General features: G+C 34.5%; 1 protein-coding gene across 1 annotated transcript in view; it reads right to left on the bottom strand.

The window, feature by feature from the left end:
* Nucleotides 1–5561, bottom strand: part of LOC142341294 (uncharacterized) — a 36648-nt gene extending 31087 nt beyond the window's left edge. The window contains exons 1-3 of the mRNA XM_075392215.1: nucleotides 4764–5561; nucleotides 1425–1568; nucleotides 15–1103 (exon numbers count right to left, since the gene is read on the bottom strand). Coding sequence (XP_075248330.1) covers nucleotides 15–1103; nucleotides 1425–1568; nucleotides 4764–5229 — 1699 coding nt within the window. The 5' untranslated portion in view covers nucleotides 5230–5561. The remainder of the gene's footprint in view (nucleotides 1–14; nucleotides 1104–1424; nucleotides 1569–4763) is intronic.
* Nucleotides 5562–19112: the final 13551 nt, after the last annotated feature.

Raw genomic sequence — 19112 nt, 5'->3', positions numbered from 1 at the left:
ACAATGACATATACCTAGGAATCCGATAATGCCAGAGACCATTAGAAGATCGTAGCAGGCATCTTTGAAAATGTCCACTCCAAGCATGCTGATCAATCCGTTCAAAAACTTGTTCTTGTGCATTACTTTATGCAATTTTTCGTCCTCTTCGTTTTCTGCTGGCACATTGTCATTTGTGGTACCGGATCCTGATGCAATTACTTGTTCAGTCGTCGCATTGGTGTTCAAACCTTCTTTTGACAAATTGATAGTGCTTCTACTATAGAAAATGTCCTTCTTTCTAAGAGGCTCAGCTGCCGAAACGCTCAGATGCGACACATTTGACGGCCTCGCCCGGGATCGAACCTCTGCCGTTGGCGAGCATTCAGAGACAAACACAGAAACAAATGCCGACGTCTTCCGTTGATTGGAACGTGAGTTTTCACCGAATTCAGAATGTTCTAGGGTTCGATCGGTCAAATCTTCCAGGGTTCGGGCGCATTGTGGTTTGAGACTTCCGCATGATTCCTGGTTTTCATGGACAGCAGTCATGCTTTGACACATTGATGCCTTTTTCCTGTTCAAAACAGCTTTTTTCAGAAGGTTCGGGGCTTTGCTATTCTTGGACTTACTTGAAGTCGCGGCTTGCTCGACACTCTGAGAGCTACCTCGCTTTTCAAACGAGGTCTGGCGAATTGTAGGTACAGCTATTGAATTTGGTTCGTCAGTAAAACTCTCCGAGAAGGAGCTCGAATCGTCCAAGTTTCCGACTGAGTTTGAACCCTGGTTCTCGGGAAGGCCAATCTTCATTTCCTTATCAATCAGCGCAACTTTTCTGGACTTTGAAATTTTGGTTTTCTTCATATTCTGTCCATTTTTATATGTTGAGGGAACTGGCCGATAAAGTATGGCTAACGGGGCACACGCGAATACCATAGTCGCAAGTCCGTACATTGAGTTTCTCCAACCCCACACGTCAATCATTAGATTACAGAGAGGGGGTACCACGAACATTCCTACCCCACTGCCAGCCATAGTTATACCCATAGCCACTCCTCGCTTCTTCTCAAACCACAGACCAACAATCACTAGAGAGGGTAAGTAGAGAAATCCAAAGGCCAGACCTGAAAATGTACAAGATTTGCGTTTTTCAAAAAATTCGAAGATCTTGAAAATGTAATTCAAGAATACTACGCTAGAAAGGTACTCAAACTATTCATTAGTTTTCTAAATAAAGAAAAGTTGCGAAAGGATAAGGAGCTCTACGTTTTTCGAGCATAACTGACTTTGAAACAAATTTTGCTTAATTCGTAAAAACTTACGACATATTTCACAACAAAAAATGAGAAAAAAAAACAACAAAATTGTTAACCAATGATGATTTTCTGGTGTTATTGCTTCGAAATTGCTGATGAGCATTAAATTTAATGTTTATCAACACGTACCTGTTGAAACTCCAAGTAACAAGATAAGCAAGTTTATGGTGGGCGCAAAAGAGGCTATGACAATGGATGTTCCCGCACATAGACACCCAACTATGGACACTTTTCGACAGCCAAATCTGTTAGTCGCACCAGCAGCCACAGGAGCTAAACACAGAATAAAATGCAAAACTTGAGAAACCCAGGTCCATTTGAAATGCCGAATCTCTTCAGTGCCAAATTCTAGGTGTTCTGAACTCATCACCTGGCTGAATTTTCATTTAAGTAGTAATAGTTAAATAAATGATGACAAAAAGTCTGATTTCTCATCATATAGGTGTCGAGGCGTTGTATAGTAGAGACATAGTTTGCGAGCAACTATACGTAATACAAAACAAGGAGGCGCGGTAATGTGCGATCACATAGAAGGTTCCGACCCCGCTCATCCACAATTTTGGCATAATTGTTTACCAAATGAGGAACAGATAGAAAAACACAAAAATTCAAGTATTTTTCAAAAAAACTGGCGTATGAACGAAAAGATAGCCTCCAAAGCAAATAACTCAGTGGAATAAAAAATGATGCATTAGATTGATGAGATATGCCGATATTAAGACAGCGAGCGAAGACGAACGGCAAAATCAAACAACAACAACAACAAACATTAATTACATAAAAAAATTTATGTCCGTTTTAAAAAACAAAACTTAATAACAAAGTCAAAATAGCGTCCGATAAAACTGAATATAAACAAAATAACTTGTAATTCAGCAAGAAAAAATGGTTATTCACCAGTTCATAACAAGGCTTGGTAACAATTAGACAAAAAAGCACAGAAACTTTTAGAAGTTAGAAATTTCGCTGAATTTTTTTTCAAAAAAAAACAATTAATTTCAAAGTAAGGAAAACCATTAGGAATCAACTAAAATATTCCATAGGTTTACAATTACCAATGCTTCTCCAGAGGGTATTAAGATTTCTTGGTATTCAATTTTCTATGCTGTTACAAAAAGAACAACAAATAGGCAACAAACAAAAAAATCAATTAAAACTTGCCAGAAAATGATTTGGAAGCCGTAAAGCCATACTTTGGCCCCAAAATATGTTCAATTGCACCATCGTCGAACACCGCTAATGTATTATGTGACCGCTCATTAATGAAACTAAGTTACAATTAGACAAAAAAGAAAAAAAGCAAAATTATGTAACACTTGTTTTTTTCGAATAAAATTTATTTCCAAAAGTCATGTAAGCCATTAATTACAAAATGAAAAATTTAAATAGATTCGTCCATTCTTGCAAAGGAAGCCCTTGAGACCTGCAATTATCTAGAATATGTCTTACGTCTACAAAAAGAACATCAAATATGACGAAAATCAAAATTTCTTTTAAATTTTTTCATTTACACACTGAAAAACCCGAGTGGAAGCCAGTAAGATCATAACGAATACTCTTAAAACATTAGATTATGTATTACTTGTTTTTATCGAAAAATTCATCTCCAAAGATATGAAAGCCACTAATTACAAAATGAGAAAATTGAATAGGTTCGTTTATTTTTCCAAAAGAAACCCTCGAGACCTTCAATTATCCAGAACATGTCTTACGTCTACAAAAAAACGTCAAATATGACAAAAGTCAAAAATTAAATTACTTTTTTGTCAAGAACCCGTGTCGAACTCAGTAAAGTCATAACGAATTCTTTAAAAACAATAGTTTTTTTGACAACAATCCCTTTTGACACCTTCTTTTGATAAAAATAATGTCATCTTTAACCTTTAATAAACAGGACAAGTAACAAACAGACAAAAAAGGGAACGAAATTGCGAATTGTTTTTTTTTCATTTTGGAAAACAATTGTTTTCAAAGTCATGAAAGCTATCGTCTATCTTCTAATATCAGAACATCGGCTCATGTACTCTTCCATGAAAAGCCAATCAAACCGGTCATTGTACAGAAGCCAGTCATTGTACAGGAAATTGAATACGACTAAAAAGACAAGTTAAAATGACAAATAAAGACAAAATTAAAAATTTCAATTAAATTCTTCGAGAAAGTATTGTCGAAGTGGTAAAGAACCACAGTCTAGATCTTTAAGGATTTAAATATTATAAATTGTGCGTTATTGTGAACGCAAAAAGTGTGATATATAAACTGCCGATAACGTGATAATTTGACAAAACTAGAAAACCTGAAAATTGGGCAAATATCAAAAAATTTTCAAAAAAATGTGAAATCTAGTAGTATCAAAGCCAGAACACCATAACTTAAGGCGTAAAATCTCAATAAAGACTAACTTTGAAATCAGCAGAAAGATGGGGCATTCTTTGATTGCTGACACTAAGCTACAAGCTGACCAAATTAAGAGAAAAATGGAGGCAAAGTTCAATAAGCCATTTTTATTTAAAAATCAAATATTTTAAAAGTCAAAACGAACATAAGCTTTCAAGCAATCATCTAGAAAAATTAATTTGGAGCTAATTAGGAAGCCAATAGGACCAATCACTAGTGAGCTTTGATTTGAAATGTTCTGTTATTAAATTAATATAAAAAAAGATCGAATTTTTTATATAAAAAACCGAGTGATGACAATTCGAATTATTTTTTGGATTGTAACGGTCCAAGATTGGTACACAACTAGTCCTGCTAATGATGACTATCCATAAGGAGTATTTAATTTTTCTAATGTCATTGATATAGATATTTTGTTAGTTAAAAAACCAAAATAAATGCTGCATTTTTGATAATCAACGAAAAAAGTTAGCAAAAAACGGCAAAGTTTTAATTACAGAGCACTCTCAAGGGAAGTTGAAGTAGAATTAGCCCCCTTTACAGTCTAGAAAGATTGTGTTAGTGGTGTTTGGGTGTGCACTTCATGCAAATTTAATCAGAGTTGACTAAAAAAAACTTATTTCGTGCTGTTTTTGATGAAAAAGTCTGAATTTTGTGAAATATTTGGCCCGAATTTGTGACAAAAAAATTCAATGAAAATAGCCGACAATATATTTTGTCTTTAAACGTAAAATCAACAACGTTATTTTGAAAAATTCTATTAACTTTTATCAAAATTGGCGATGTTTTAGTCAAAAATTTCGAAAAAAGTGAATGAAATCAACGGAATTCATTCTATTTTCTCGAAAGTTTAAACCTCGATATCTCCCTGTAAAAAAACGAAAATCCAAAAAATCTTTTTAATTCCATATTCTACGCTGGACAAGCTTTCTAATGATACCAGTCTCAACTCTCTACGATGAATATATCGATCGGCCAAAATTGACTGAACAAAAAAAAACCCATTTGAGTATATACCTCATCCCCCCCTCAAGAGGGGTCGGAACAATTACGCGCAAAATTAAGACTTACAAATCGCCAGATAGCATCCGCAACATAGAGATCCAATCATGGCCGTTTTTGCCTCCGAGGTGTTGAACTCCTCCATCAAAACTGGCAAGAACACCCCCCACGAGTACGAAATCCCGTCCAGAACTAGCCCATTTAGAAACGCAGCCAGAACAACCAACCAACCCCAGCCTCCATCAGGAGCATCTTTCAACTCGGGTTCTTTACCCGATTCTATCTCCTCTTCGGCTTCGACAGCATAAAATCCGAGTCGAGGATCGTTCGGCTCCAGTTCGTCTGGGTCGATTTGGGTCACAGACAACAATTCGGTTGCCCGGATTGTGTCCAGATAGTTTGGGGGCACCAAAAGCGGCGGTTGTTTAACGTTGTTGACCGACATTTGTTTATCGTTGTTTGCGTCTTCCTTGCTATACTTTTTGTTGCTGTTTACCCCGAAGTTATTCACTTCTTCGGTTGAGTTTCGATCCATTTTTCTGTCGCTCGATATTTTATTGTTCGTCTTTGATCCAAACGTGCCTTTATGTGTTTTGTTTTGATGAAATTTTGCTAAAAAGGATATTGGAAATAAATTATTACTCAGTTATTAAATTAACTAAAATCCGCGACAATAAATAAGTGTTGAAGTTTTGATCTTAAGATTTTATGGCTTACACAGTAAAAATAAATTAGTCTTATTAGGTGTTGGCTAAAATAAGACGTATCGCTCTGATGTTACATTTTTGAATAATGAAACTAAATTTGGCTCCGAAAAGATTTTTTATATTATTTTTTGGCAAACCGCAAATCATATGACGTTCGAACTTTTTATACAAATACATGTGAACAGATTTTTGTAATATTGTATTTATAGAGGAGATATAATAGTTAAAAATGACTGCTCAGTCGGTGGTTCGTTTTCGTTTTACAACGACAATCGTCACGCTGTTTTTAATTTGTTCCGTTTCAATACCAACTTAAGCACTTATGCTCTACAAGCTCAATATAATGCGCAAACTGAAGGAGAAAAAACACATTTTGTAAATTTCTGCCAAAGTGACTTTTAAATCTGCAGAAAAAACAGCAAGTTTTGCAACGAGTTAAACTTAATTTGCAAAGTGCATTGATGCAAAAACGTTTAATTTGCATGTTAAAATTATAGTGTTTATTTATAGTCATCTGAAATAACTATTACGTAAAGCCTATGTTAGGTTTAAATTGCTTGCAGATACTATTTGTTATAATATGGGAAACAGAACGGGAAAAGAGTAATCAATGAGAAATTGCTAGATAAAAACTGCCCATTTTTCAAACAAGGGGGTATCTTATTAGAGCTGAAACCTATTCCATATTGTTTCTAGACTGCTTTTTATGCCTGAACTACTTCAAATGAAACTCAACATGTAGTCGAGAATTGCGTCAATACATGTAAACGGAATGATCGACGGACTTATTCAATGAATCAAAAAGGCTCCCTTGAGCTTCAAACAGTTCAATTAGTTCGCATTTTTTCTCTCAAAAATGGGGAGTTGAGCTAAGCCCACAGTAACTAGAGATGCAGACGAAATTTAGAATTGTACTGGAAACTGGAACCAATGACGTTTGAAGGTGTTTCTTCGTCAGCCTGATCTATTGCCACTAGAACTTTTTTGTTGACTCCATGGTGTATTATTCTGGTTACAATTTTTTTTCAATTTGGGGCAGCATATATGCGAGGCTGGCTTTTTTTCTACAGTCAAAATTTCACTCTTTGTTTACAAAAAGTAGAAAAACAGAGAAACATCATTTTTATTTTTAGATTTTTGTTTTTATAATTTTATTTTTAGATTTTTATCTTTAGAATTTTATTCTAAATCCTACACATTTTATCGCACGTACAGAAAGGTAAGCTATTTAAAAACAAATGAAACAGGAAAAGAATTGGGGGAGGGGGAGGGTATTGAATTTTATAATAACTTTGTTGCAAAAAAATGTTAATACATTATATTAAGGAATGTGCTGTTAAAATGCATGTTCAGATACGGTTTTATAATTTTTTATAGATAAGCCGAATTTTATATTTTTGAAAATTTCAGCTATTTTGCGAATTTTTAAACCATTTCAGCCGTTTTTTGGTCATTTCGTTGGTTTATCGTGTTAAAAATGACATGAAATTGATAAATTTTGTAACTATTTTATTGCCTGTTTCTTGCCGTTTTTCGAATTTTCTTCAAAAATATAAGAGTTTTTGAGCCTGCGATGGCTCTTCTATTGCTGTGAGAGGAAATTGATGGCAGCAATTTCACAGAAAATAGACTTTTGTTAGGTGTACCTTTATTATAAATAAGCTATATTACTATGTTCTTTATATTACTATATTACTATAAGCTATGTTACTATGTTCTTTAAAAACAAAAAATCTCTATACTTTTAAAAAAACATTATATTCCAGACAAAACAAGAAACAACTTTTTTTTGCAATTTTTACGGGCTCCTTAATTACTTTCTGAGATCGTTTTTTATTTTAAAAATTGTTGGTGGTTAAATAAGTTTCCACACAGGTTCAAAAGAGAAAAAAGTTTAAAATTTTAATACAGAAAAAGAAAGAAACGTTTGTAGTTTCATCTTTTTTTCCTTTGAACTCTAGAACTATTGCTAAAAATAGTGCTTTATTGTTTTTTTTGTGAACTTTGTTGCCTGAAAGTGAATCCAATTGGACAACTGTGATACACTTGATTAAAAAAATATATGAAACCATTTTATTAGAGAACGAGGAGAAAACTATATTGAATTACTTCTTTCATCTTTACTGATTTCTCTGACTTCCTGAACACGCTATTTTGTGTGAAATGCTCATTCTTGAGATTGTACGCTTGTCCATTTAACGGAGGCAGTATTTGAAAATTAATTACACATTTTCGATTAAATAAGATAAAAGAAATTCAAAAATCATTCTGCCAAATTCTGTAAGCACGTACGCAAAACCCAGATCCCATAAGTCATTTGACAATTCAAATATTACAAAATTTGCAGATTTGCACAAATTTGAGTTACTTGCCAGCAGAGCAACAGAAAATTTGTCTTTTTGAGAAAAACAGTCCTTTTTCTATTTTCTGTTGATTATTCTTGATGCTTCCAAAAAATTAACAACTTCAACTCTCAACTGAGTTGCCATTAATCAGAGATTTCTCTGAAAATTGAAAATGAGAGGGAGGCACTTGTATATTTATGCTTTCATTTATAATTTATAATTCAAATCTCAAAACATTCAGAAAGCAAACTTGGAACATTTGGTAATATTTATAAACACTATCGCTATTTCTTATAACCCTGCGTCCTAAAGTTAACGGCGTTTAATTTCACCTAAAAATTACGGAATTGGTTCCCTAGGCATGATTCAGAAACGTAAAATAAACACCTGGCAAAAAGCGAATAGATAACGTTTCTTTTTCAATTTCCATGACTTTAGAGAATGACTTTAGATAATTTCTTCGATGCCTGCAATGTCAAGTTGGACCACTATTGAACAACACTTCAAATAGTTTTAAATCAGAATGAGTAAAACTTCGCTAGGATCCAATTTAAAGTTCTAAAAAGATCTGTTAGTGAGGTGGAAAAAAAGTGTTTTGCTGCTAGATACTTTCCAGAACCCTGTACTCTAGGTAATCAAAGAATCTCTTTGACGGAGCAGTGTTGGTTCCATTCCACAGAATACTTTTAGAAACTTTGAAACAACATCAGAAAAAATATTTTAAAAACATAAATTCATTAGACTACGAGTTCATCACTACTCTTTTATCGCCACTGTTACTTAATAACAGTGGCGATAAAAGAGTGTGATAAACTCGTAGTCTAATGCTGAAGTGTTTTTCCAGTATCGATCGGTCATTAAAATTTAATCAACGCCTGTTGCGATAATATCAGTTAATTAAACTGCCAGTGTAATGAATTTTAATGCCCGATCGACACTGGAAAAACACTTCAGCATTAGACTACGAGTTTATCACACTATTTTATCGCCACTGTTACTATGTAAAGAGTGGCAATAAAAGAGTGGTGATAAACTCGTAGTCTAATGATGGCGACAGTTTGATAAACTTGTAGTGTAAAAAAAACAAACTTGATCGCAACAGAAGTTGATTAAAAAAATCACCACACGGTTGTTATTGCCCTTGAAGTTATCATAACACCTCGGCTTCGCCTCGGAGTTTAATAACTTCTCGGTGACGATAACAACCGTGTGGTAATAATCATTATTACAATGGCAGTTTATTTAACTGCTGTCATCGCAACAGGTGTTGATTAAATAGTATCTTTAAACCAGAAATTACAGAACGTAAGACGAATTTATTGACAGATTTCAAGTTGCAAAAGAAAAAAACGTAACCAACTAACGTCGGGCGAACTGCTCTCAAGTGACAGCAGGCTAGCTCGTTTTGTCAGTAGCCAGCTATGGTTTAGGGAGACTAGCTTTAGCTTAATTGAAGAGGGGTGGGTGAGTGCAGCGGGGGGATTGAGCGGGATAGGTTACAAGCAGAATGATGTGCATGCGCTGGGATTTGAGGATGAAAGGGGGGGGGGGGGTGATGTGGTCGGAGGGAGGGAAATGTGGGGAGGGGGGCAAGTGGGGGGAGGTGAAACTCCTACGGACCGCGCTTCATACCATGAATTTATGTCTGCGAAACAATTTTGGCGAAGTATATTGATATAGTTTTGCGAAAGGCTCTAAGAGCGCTTAATGCCCCCGGGCTTTACATGTTTATCCCTTTTTGAGGATGAAAAGTCAAATAGGTCAAACGAAAAAGCGGTCAAGCGAAAAATGGCACAAAAAAGACCACAGCACTAATGAAAAAGACTACGGCAACAAGTAACTCCTTTTGCCAAAAAAGTTCACTTTATACACCAATTTTTTTCCAAAAACGTCTGAAGCAGTTGTTTAACTAATGTTGGCTAGAAATTATAAGTATTGAAGAGAACATAGGTCAGTAACGTCATGAAAACTTGGGAGCAACCTATTTTGTACTCCATGAAACAAAAAATATTCAACATATTTCAAGGCATGCGGCTTTTCGGTTGGTAGAACTAGCAAATTTTAAACATAACCGACTAAACGTCGGAAAAATTGCTCTCGAAAGACTAATTGGAGCTCTAATAAATTGCAGCCTGCTTTAGTCAGGCGGAGGGGGAGCCTAAATGGGACTAAGAGGCTCATTAGTGGGCTTCAAATAATCACATTAGAGGTTAACATATACCACTATTAAAATTTAAAGTGAAAAATGGCACAAGTTTCGGCGCACTCTTCGTCTGAATTTTAGTATTAAATTGCCGCCAATTGAGTTTAGCTGCTTGAAATTGTGATTGAGAGAGAATTTTAGATCACGCGAAACGCAAAAAGTCAAGGGCGTAAAAGTCACTCGAGAAGTCAAAACCTTCAAGCGAAAATTTTGCATAAAAAAGACACACACGTGTACAATAATTGCTATGAACTTCGTTCAAGAGCAATTTAAAAAAATGATGACGCGATATGAGGATTAATCCTTAGAAGATCAATACACCATTCAGATGAAGCATTCAGGTTGACCGCAATTTTACAAGACCAATGAACAATACCCGCCTGTCGTACTATTGCCCCTACAGTTCCATAGCTTCATGATGTCCAAATCAAACATACTTGCCTATCTGATGCTCACCATACTACAAAGGATGATAAAAAATAAATAATGATCAAAGTCTTCAGGCATATCAATTTTAACAAGCACAAAGTTTTCAAATCTGGAAAATTAGAGGAAATAGGTCGGTTGGCTTGAATGAAATAAAGCTGTCCGAGAAAAAATAGAACTCACTTCATTGAAAAAAAAACATTTTTCAGTTGATTCACTAGTTTATTTGAAAAAAAAACATTTGAAAAAACGGATAATAATTTCTGCAACCGAAAATTACATAGGTCAATGACGTCCAATAACAGAAAAAATCCAGGAAAAATCTGTTTTGTAGAGGCTCGATTTTGAGAGTAGGTTGATCTTTTACTAATAAATTTGCTTAATGACTATTCATAACACCCAGTTTTTGAAACAAAAGACAAGTGCCGTGCGATCTATCAACTTATCTAGATGAGATATAACTGATCTGTGAGGTTCCAAAGTTTCAATCGCTGCATAGAAAAAAAAACAAAAAAAGGTTATGCCATGCTACCCATCATTCAAAAGCTAACCCTAACAGAAAACTTAAGTAAACTTGATGAAGCTCATTGTGGTCTGGAAATCCTTAGATATAATATTGCCCATAGGGGGCAGTGACTCAAAGTGACGCACTCACTTTGAACCAAAAGACGGAGACCCGAAATAAACGCAGAGCTCAAATAAACGGGTAATTTACAAATATTAGACCAAAACCATTCAACCATCATTAATGTCAAAGCTTTTCACCGCATCTCAAAATGTGTAATCATGCCAGAATTCAGCATCAGGAACTGCAGGACCAGATCAAGATCAAACGCCACAGTTTGTTGCATATAGAAATCTTTCGCTCAGCATACCCCCACGATTAAATCATATATGCTTTAACATTATAATCATTGCATTTGAATTACTTCGTACTGGCCGTATAAATATGCACGAGAATAAAAAACAGCGGTAGGTTAATATTGGTGGGGAACTGTACAGTGCAACTGTACAGGGCGATAACTTTTTGGACACGAAACATTGATAAGGGACAAAATTTACTTCACTTCTAGACAATTGGTTTTTGTCAAAATTACTGAGAAACAAAAAAAAACATAGCAAGACAAGTCCTGACGTACAATTCAAAGAATTTTCATTGACTAAACAAAAAACTAGACCTAGAACGGACTATGAGTGAATTGGGAAAACCATTTAGAAAAAAAATCCGATCCAAAAAATCAATAAAACCATAAAAACCGAGGTGAAATTGCCGCATGTCAACAAAAAACCACCAGCGAGAGAGCAAATTTTTGTTTGTTCAAACACCGTTTTCTCACTCTACTTTAAAATTAGAGCGAAAAAATTTCACGCCGCAAAACCACTCGCTTTTTCGCTCCATTTCCTGTTTCGGCGTGACCAAAATCACTACTCCAATTTGACTTCAAAAATAATGAAAATGTGTGAACAGATCTTTAAAAAAACATATCCGGAAGAATTCCGTAAACGACTCGAAGGCAAAAATTGCCCATACTTATGACTAAACAACTAGAATAACTATTGTGAACCTTGAACCTCCACAAATGCCATAAAAAATTTAAGGAAGAAAAGAAACGGCATTCAAAAACAAATTGAACAAAAAAAACTAGAAAAACTTAATGAGTTTTTTTAAATAGTATAGGGAAACATAAAGCCGAGTAAAGTTCCTTTGCGCAAAACAATGGGCAAGTCATAATAAACTAAGAAACTTGTCTAAGATTTAAAAAAATAAAAAAAAACTGCAAAAAAAGAGAAAAATTGTTTATATTTTCTCAATTTTTATGTCAATTTTCCTAAGAAAAAAATGATTTTTACCATGAAAACTTAAGTCAATTAGTATCTGAATATTCCATAAGAAACAAGCTTCTATTCAAATCCCACTTAGAGCATTAAAACAAAAAAACAGGTAAAAATCATTAAATTTCGTCTAAAAATCAGCAAAACTGATCAAAAACCTCCAAATTAGCATTCAAATCAAAATAACTACTTAATACCTTCATTTCCTATCAAAACAAGCCTAAAACTAAAACAATATCATAATCAAACCTCATAACCATCAAAAGTTGCAAAAAAACTGCTTTTAAAAGCCGCACATGAACAAAAAAATTTCGCTCGCTTAGAGAAAATTTTCTCACACATAAATTTCTCGCTCTCTCAAAAACAGCGATATGAACGAAAAACGGACTATTATTGAATTGTAAAAACAGTTTCTAAAAAATCAGATTATAAAAATTTATTAAAAAAATACAGAAAATCAGTGCCCCAATGCCGCATGTGAACAAAAAACCACTGGCGAAAAATGGAAATTTGGTTCGAACACAAAAAACTAGGCCTAGAATGAAATATGAATAGATTGGGAAAACGCTTCAGAAATAAATCCGAACAAAAATATCGAAAAAACAAAAAATCAAAGTTAAATTGCCGCTTATGAACAACCATCCACTAGCGAAAAAGCAAATTTTTATTCAAACACCGTTTTTTTTGCTCTACTTCAAAATTAGAGCAAAAAAATTTATGCCGCCAAACCACTCGCTTTTTCGCTCAACTTCCTGTTTTGATGTGACCAACGTCTTTACACCAAATTGACTTCAAAAATCATGAAAATATTTGAACAGATCTAGCCTAGAAGAATTCCGGAAACGGCTCGAAGGAGAAAATTGTCCCTGATTATGACTAAACAACTAGAATAACTATTGTGAGCCCTAAACCTCCACAAATGCCATAAAAAAATCAAGGAAAAATAGAAACGGCATTCAAAAATAAATTGAATAAAACAAAAACTTGAAAACTTAATTAGATTTTTAATGGCACAATGAAACTTAGAGCCGAATAAAGTTCTTTTGCAATTAAAGCAATGAAAAGTTCGCAAAACAATGGGCAAGTCATAGGCTAAGAAACTTGTCTAAGATTTTTAAATAAGAAGTGCAAAAAAATAAGAAAAATGGATTAAAATTTCTTTAATTTTTCTGTCATTTTTCCTAAGAAAAATTATTTATACCAACAAAACTACAATCATTTGGTACCTGAAATTTCTTTGAGTAACAAGCTTCTATTCAAATCCCACTTAAAGCAGTGAAAGCAAAAAAAACTGGTAAAAAAATCATTAAATTTCGTCTAAAAATCAGCAAAACTGATCAAAAACCTCCAAATTAGCATTCAAATCAAAATAACTACTTAATACCTTCATTTCCTATCAAAACAAGCCTAAAAATAAAACAATATCGTAATCAAACCTCATAACCATCAAAAGTTGCAAAAAACTGCTTTTAAAAGCCGCACGAGAACAATAAAATTTCGCTCGCTTAGAAAATTTTTTTACACTTCAATTTCTCGCTCTCTCTCAAAAACAGCGATACGAACAAAAACCACTCTCTTTTCGCTCCGCTCTTCACTTTTGTACACGACCAAAATCACTCCAAATTTTTTCACGCATTTCATTTCTCGCGTCAAAAATCACTCCAATAAAATTGATGTTAAAAAAAGGACTTCTCCAATACTCCTCTTCGAGTCGTAAAAAAGACAGCGACCCAATACAATTCAAATTCTTTGAATTGTAAAAAGATTTATTTGCAAACGGTGGAATATGTTGTCGCAAAAAAATTGGCATGCATATAATGATATGTAAAAACCCAGTACTGTGATATACGGATCACATTCGACGGTGAACCAATGGGAAAACTTCCACAGAGTATATACAAACGCTGTAAAATCCAAGCGACATGAGACAAAGCGGGAAAACATGGTAAAAATGATATTGCACGTGCGAGGGGTTAACGAGAATGGATGTCAAAAAATAAAGCATTTATGGAACAAAATTACAACATATCTGAGACACAAAAGAGTTTTGTCAATTTTGAAGACAAATCGAATATATTGCAACGTGGAGGAGGTCTTGAAATTGAGCGGAATGAGAGGTCACACATTAAGAACCGAAATTCAAACCATGAATTTATATCTCCCTAGTCGAGAAATATTTGGCTTTTTAACATACGAAATCGTCGGTTTTTCTAGCCGAAAATGACGGAAATTCCTACGATTTGACTGTCCACATCATCGTTTGTTTTTGTTCGGTATTTGGCATAAGAAACGTTCGGTTTTGACTGTTTTAAACATAAGACCAATTCGGTATCGTTGTTGTTTAAACATGAGAGAGATTCGGTATCGTTAAGTGAAATACCATGAATTTATATTTTCTGGCTTTCGAAAGCGGATTAATCCAGATTAGTTAAAAATTTGCTTGTAAACTACAAGAATGTATGTCAAAACTCAGTGAATATGAATTAATCAAAAAACATCAATGTTTAACAATTATGTTATATTTTTGAATTTAAAAATAACCAAGAAACTAATATTCGTTCAATTAGTTATGTGAACCAGCTAAAGAACAATTTTCACTAATTTTGCACATTCTTTCAGAATTTTTCTGTAAGAAGTACGTTAGAAATTCCTGCAAAAAGAACGCTATCATAACGTTTGATTTCATTATAAACAGAAAAAATCAAAAATTTCCTATGAAAAACCGACAATTTCTTACTCCTAAAACCAAACATACCGACGATCTCTTATTCTTAAATGCCGAATATACCAAATCTTCTAAAATCGGACAAAAGAATCTCTCCTGCGTCCAAAACTGATGATACCGAATTTTTCTTACGTTTGAAACCGTCAATACCGAGCAAACCGAACGTACTGCCGCTTTCTTACGTTTGAAACCGAACTTATCGAAGATTTCTTACAAATTTTTCGTCGTTTTTGATCTGTCTTCTCAAATAGGGCTCCTTAACAGTCTCATTGAGAATCGCGGATTTAGAGAATAGTAAGGCACTAAAGGGTCTTCTCGGGGGAATTAATACCCTAGGGTTTTTATCAGATTATCCAGTTGTTCAAGTTCAAAACGATAAAACGATGTTCAGATGAAAAAGCTATCAGAGGAAAAATTAATAGTGCGAAAAATCGCATTAAAAAGACCAGCTGGATATAATTGCTGCAAATTTCGTTTGCGAGCAATTACCCCCTAGACAGTTACTAGAACGACCAGTTGTCAATTTGTTGTTAAAGGTAACTGTTATTTTACACAGAAACTCCCTGTAATTTATTTTTTGATTTTGAACTGGCTAAAATATTGACTGCATGATTTCCGTGCAATTAAATTGAGCAATATGACGACAAAAATTTCCAAGTAAATTTATCTGCAATTGCAGGTAGGTTCAGCTATACGTGAAAAGTTCAGATTGTTCAGATAATCAGATTTTTAGTTTTATTTACGTTCACGATTTTAATATATAAAAGCGAATTTTGGAGCGCAAGACGCTCAATAACTCAGCATTTGCAGCAAATCTGGCACCGCCTTTCCGTTGTAAATGATGAAATTGGCGAATTTCTGGAAAATCAACATCTGTACTTACCGGCCCGGATGAGATGCTTTAAAAAAATCTGGGATCTTTTCTGCTAGCGCCCCCCCCCCCCCGCTTAGTTAGGCACCCCCATTTATAAATGTGTAAACATATTGTTAAAGCTACGTAATCTTGTACGTGAACATATATGAGCAATATGCATTTACTAAAAGCTAGCATAGCTATGGTTCGAAAGTATTACGTATTCAACCAAAAGTTGTTGCATATAAAGCATCAATAAAAATTTCTGTTTTACATCATTTTTGGTGTTTTCGACTACAATAAGGGCTTGATTTTTTAAAACTTCTTAAGGAAACTATTCTAAAAGTGCCTTCAATCTACCTAGACACTCTTGTTGCAATGAAATGCAAATATCGCTCTCACAATTCGCGAAATCTTAGATTTGGGGGGGGGGGGGGTGCAAATTTAACGGTTATATAAGGCTGGGGGGGGGGGGGGGGGGCGCTAGCAGAAAAGATCCAAAATCTGCACCTACACAACCAAACTTCTTTTTAGATGAATTGATATTGATAAAATGAAGCTTACCTTGATCTAAAAATGTGTTAAACCACTTCTGTTCCGATCGCCCACTCCACTTAAATTTTGCCACATTCCAGAGTCGATTTTCCCGATTGGTTGTTCTGGAAACGAACCACCACTTTGCCTAGAACTTCGACAACCAAAAATTTGCCCAATATCTCGCGCGAAGTTTGCCCGAAATAACTGAGAAATAATTTTCCCAGTTGCTTGACTCTTTTCCCACTTGAAACAGCCGCGTTTTAGTATTGTAAATCGTCTCTTGTAAAAGTGTTCACGCGTTTTATATTTTCAAGTTTAACTTGACCGTGTATAATATAAAATTTGTTCACACTGCAGTTTAATAAAAGTTAAAATGAGCAACTTGGATAACCACAAATACAAAACAGTATTCAAACAATTACATGAACGAGAGTCGTTTTCGATTCTTCAGGTCACGAGGTTTTCAAAGTTTACATATATAACTCAATTTATAATAAATTATGTTAATCGTGTGAGGGGTTTTAATTTAACTTCATAACATAAAAGAGGGAAATTGGAATTTTTAAGGAATACACCTCTATAAGCTTATTAACAGATGTTTACAAAAACGACGTTAGTCTTTAGTGCAACGATGTTTTGCTCCAAAAATAACCGCAAAATGCAGATATATACATGCTTAGCATAATGTGAGCTTTGGGAGTATATATGACAGCAATAAATGATGAGATATATAAGCGTGATTTGAAGTCCTTACTTGCATTATGGAAAAGGAACGGAAAACAAGGAAAGAAGCGCTGCTGTGTGTATATGCGTGTTTCCAAAGTGCTGTGGAAATATCAACAAAAAATGTTCTCTTGCTGTATATAACTTGCTATCTTTCATTGTACTACTTAATGTACACATTATGCATTTTCGTATCCGCTTCTTAATTTGAACTACCCCACTAAGAGGAAGGTTTATTCCGCATAAACTTGTTTCTTTTTAGTTTAATTGTTGCTTTTAATCCATATTAACATTAAATTCAGATTATATTTATTTCTCAACTAGTTGAGCTGTGTTGTTTTTTTTTCACTACTTTCTTCATCTAACTGCTGACCTTAACTAATTAAATTTCCAATTGGTAAAATTATAGTTGCACAATATAGTTGCAAGAAATATAGTTATTAACTATAGCCTTAAAAATGATATCTGATGAAAAGCAGTCGGTTAACTGAGCACTTGATTCGTACTTCGTTCCATAATCCGCTTCCTTCAGTTCAGCGCTTCGGTTGAATAACTTCACTCTTCCCTGCTTTTACTGAAAACGCGTGAACAAATTTTGAAGGCAAACCGAGGGAATGAACGAATAAATGATTGAATGAACGGTGCTATGAATATTGGCCGACATGTGGTTTAGCCGACCAGAAAAAAGTGAAAAAAAAACTAGTCGACAGCTTAATTCTGATTGGTCGACTAATCTCTTTGGCCAAACCTGTTCGTCAACCATAACAATTGTGGGATCTTTTCAACAATGCCCCCCCCCCTTTGGTACCTAGTAGAGAATCGCCTCCCCTTCTGTGCTATACTTTACCACAATATTAGTTGGCCTAGTTTCATTCTATCCAGTTTAACACAGTATGAGCATACACGGATACTTATTACTCGTCTCTGATTGGTTAATAAATCACTCGCTTAAATTCTATTCAAGAATAGCCCCCCCCCTTTTGCAAAAGGGGGGGGGGGCAATTGTTGAAAAGATCCCAATTGTGTGCTGCCGGGTTTCTCAATTTAAAATTTCATTTTTTGGTGTCGGCTAAACCCGCCATCGACCAATTCGTAGATCGCCTAATGAACAAATAGCAACCAGCAATTGTAGTTGTTATGGCCACTTTTCATGCATTAGTCGAATAGAAAAATGCTTAATGTGCCCTTTATCCATGGTCGTTCGAGATATATTAGGTCGAACTCCGTACTTCGTCTTTAGGAAAATAAACGGGAAGTAAAATGTTACTCTTAATAACACGCGACAAAGTATACGAGCGAGCATTAAGCCGATTAAACATTTACTAACAGATGTTGTTTATTCAACAAAATTGCATAAATCTTTCTTGCTAATCATTGCAAGTAAAACATCATTTTTTACTTCAAACCTTAAAACAATTTTTATGAATTTTTTATGAAAAGAAAACGTTATTGGAAAATACCAAAAACAACACGAATTAAATTATTTCTTAAAATTATCGGACAAATACTCCGTTGGCTAAATTGTCATTGAAAACTATATATTTCCATATCTTCGACAACGTAAAATGAAGAAGCATAAGGAAAGATATAAAAGTCAACATAATTGATAAAACAGGATAAACTTTCTGACGCAGGTAGACAAGTACGAAGATATGAAACAAAAGAGGGAGGAAGGTTTAATTCAATACATAATTTGAAGGAGTTTAATTCAATAGAGAATTTGAAGGATGTCTGTTTAGAGTAAAAAGTTAGCAACTGGATAAAAAAGGATTAAAGCGTTTGTTTGTTAAGTCTTATTTCCATCGTATGGTGTATGAAGAGAGACAAACCCAATTGCCCAACCGAATCCCAACTGAGTGAAAGCGGGTTACACGTGGTGCCCATACGTCTGATGTAGAAGTTGAAAACGTTGAGGATAGTGAGGAAATTATTAAAATGACCTCAAAAATTCCACCTTCTGTGTTAATTCCAAAGTGATACCAGGGTGGAAGTCTTCCCTAATTCTATCCTTTTTGATGCAGTGTAAAATGTTTGGACAATGTTACATAGTGAAAATTAGCATGTTA

Source organism: Convolutriloba macropyga, chromosome 6, assembly GCF_964194025.1.
Source record: "Convolutriloba macropyga chromosome 6, txConMacr16.3, whole genome shotgun sequence".
Lineage (NCBI taxonomy): Eukaryota > Metazoa > Xenacoelomorpha > Acoela > Convolutidae > Convolutriloba > Convolutriloba macropyga.
Note: the sequence above shows the minus strand (reverse complement) of the source record. Positions and strands in the feature narration are given on the sequence as shown.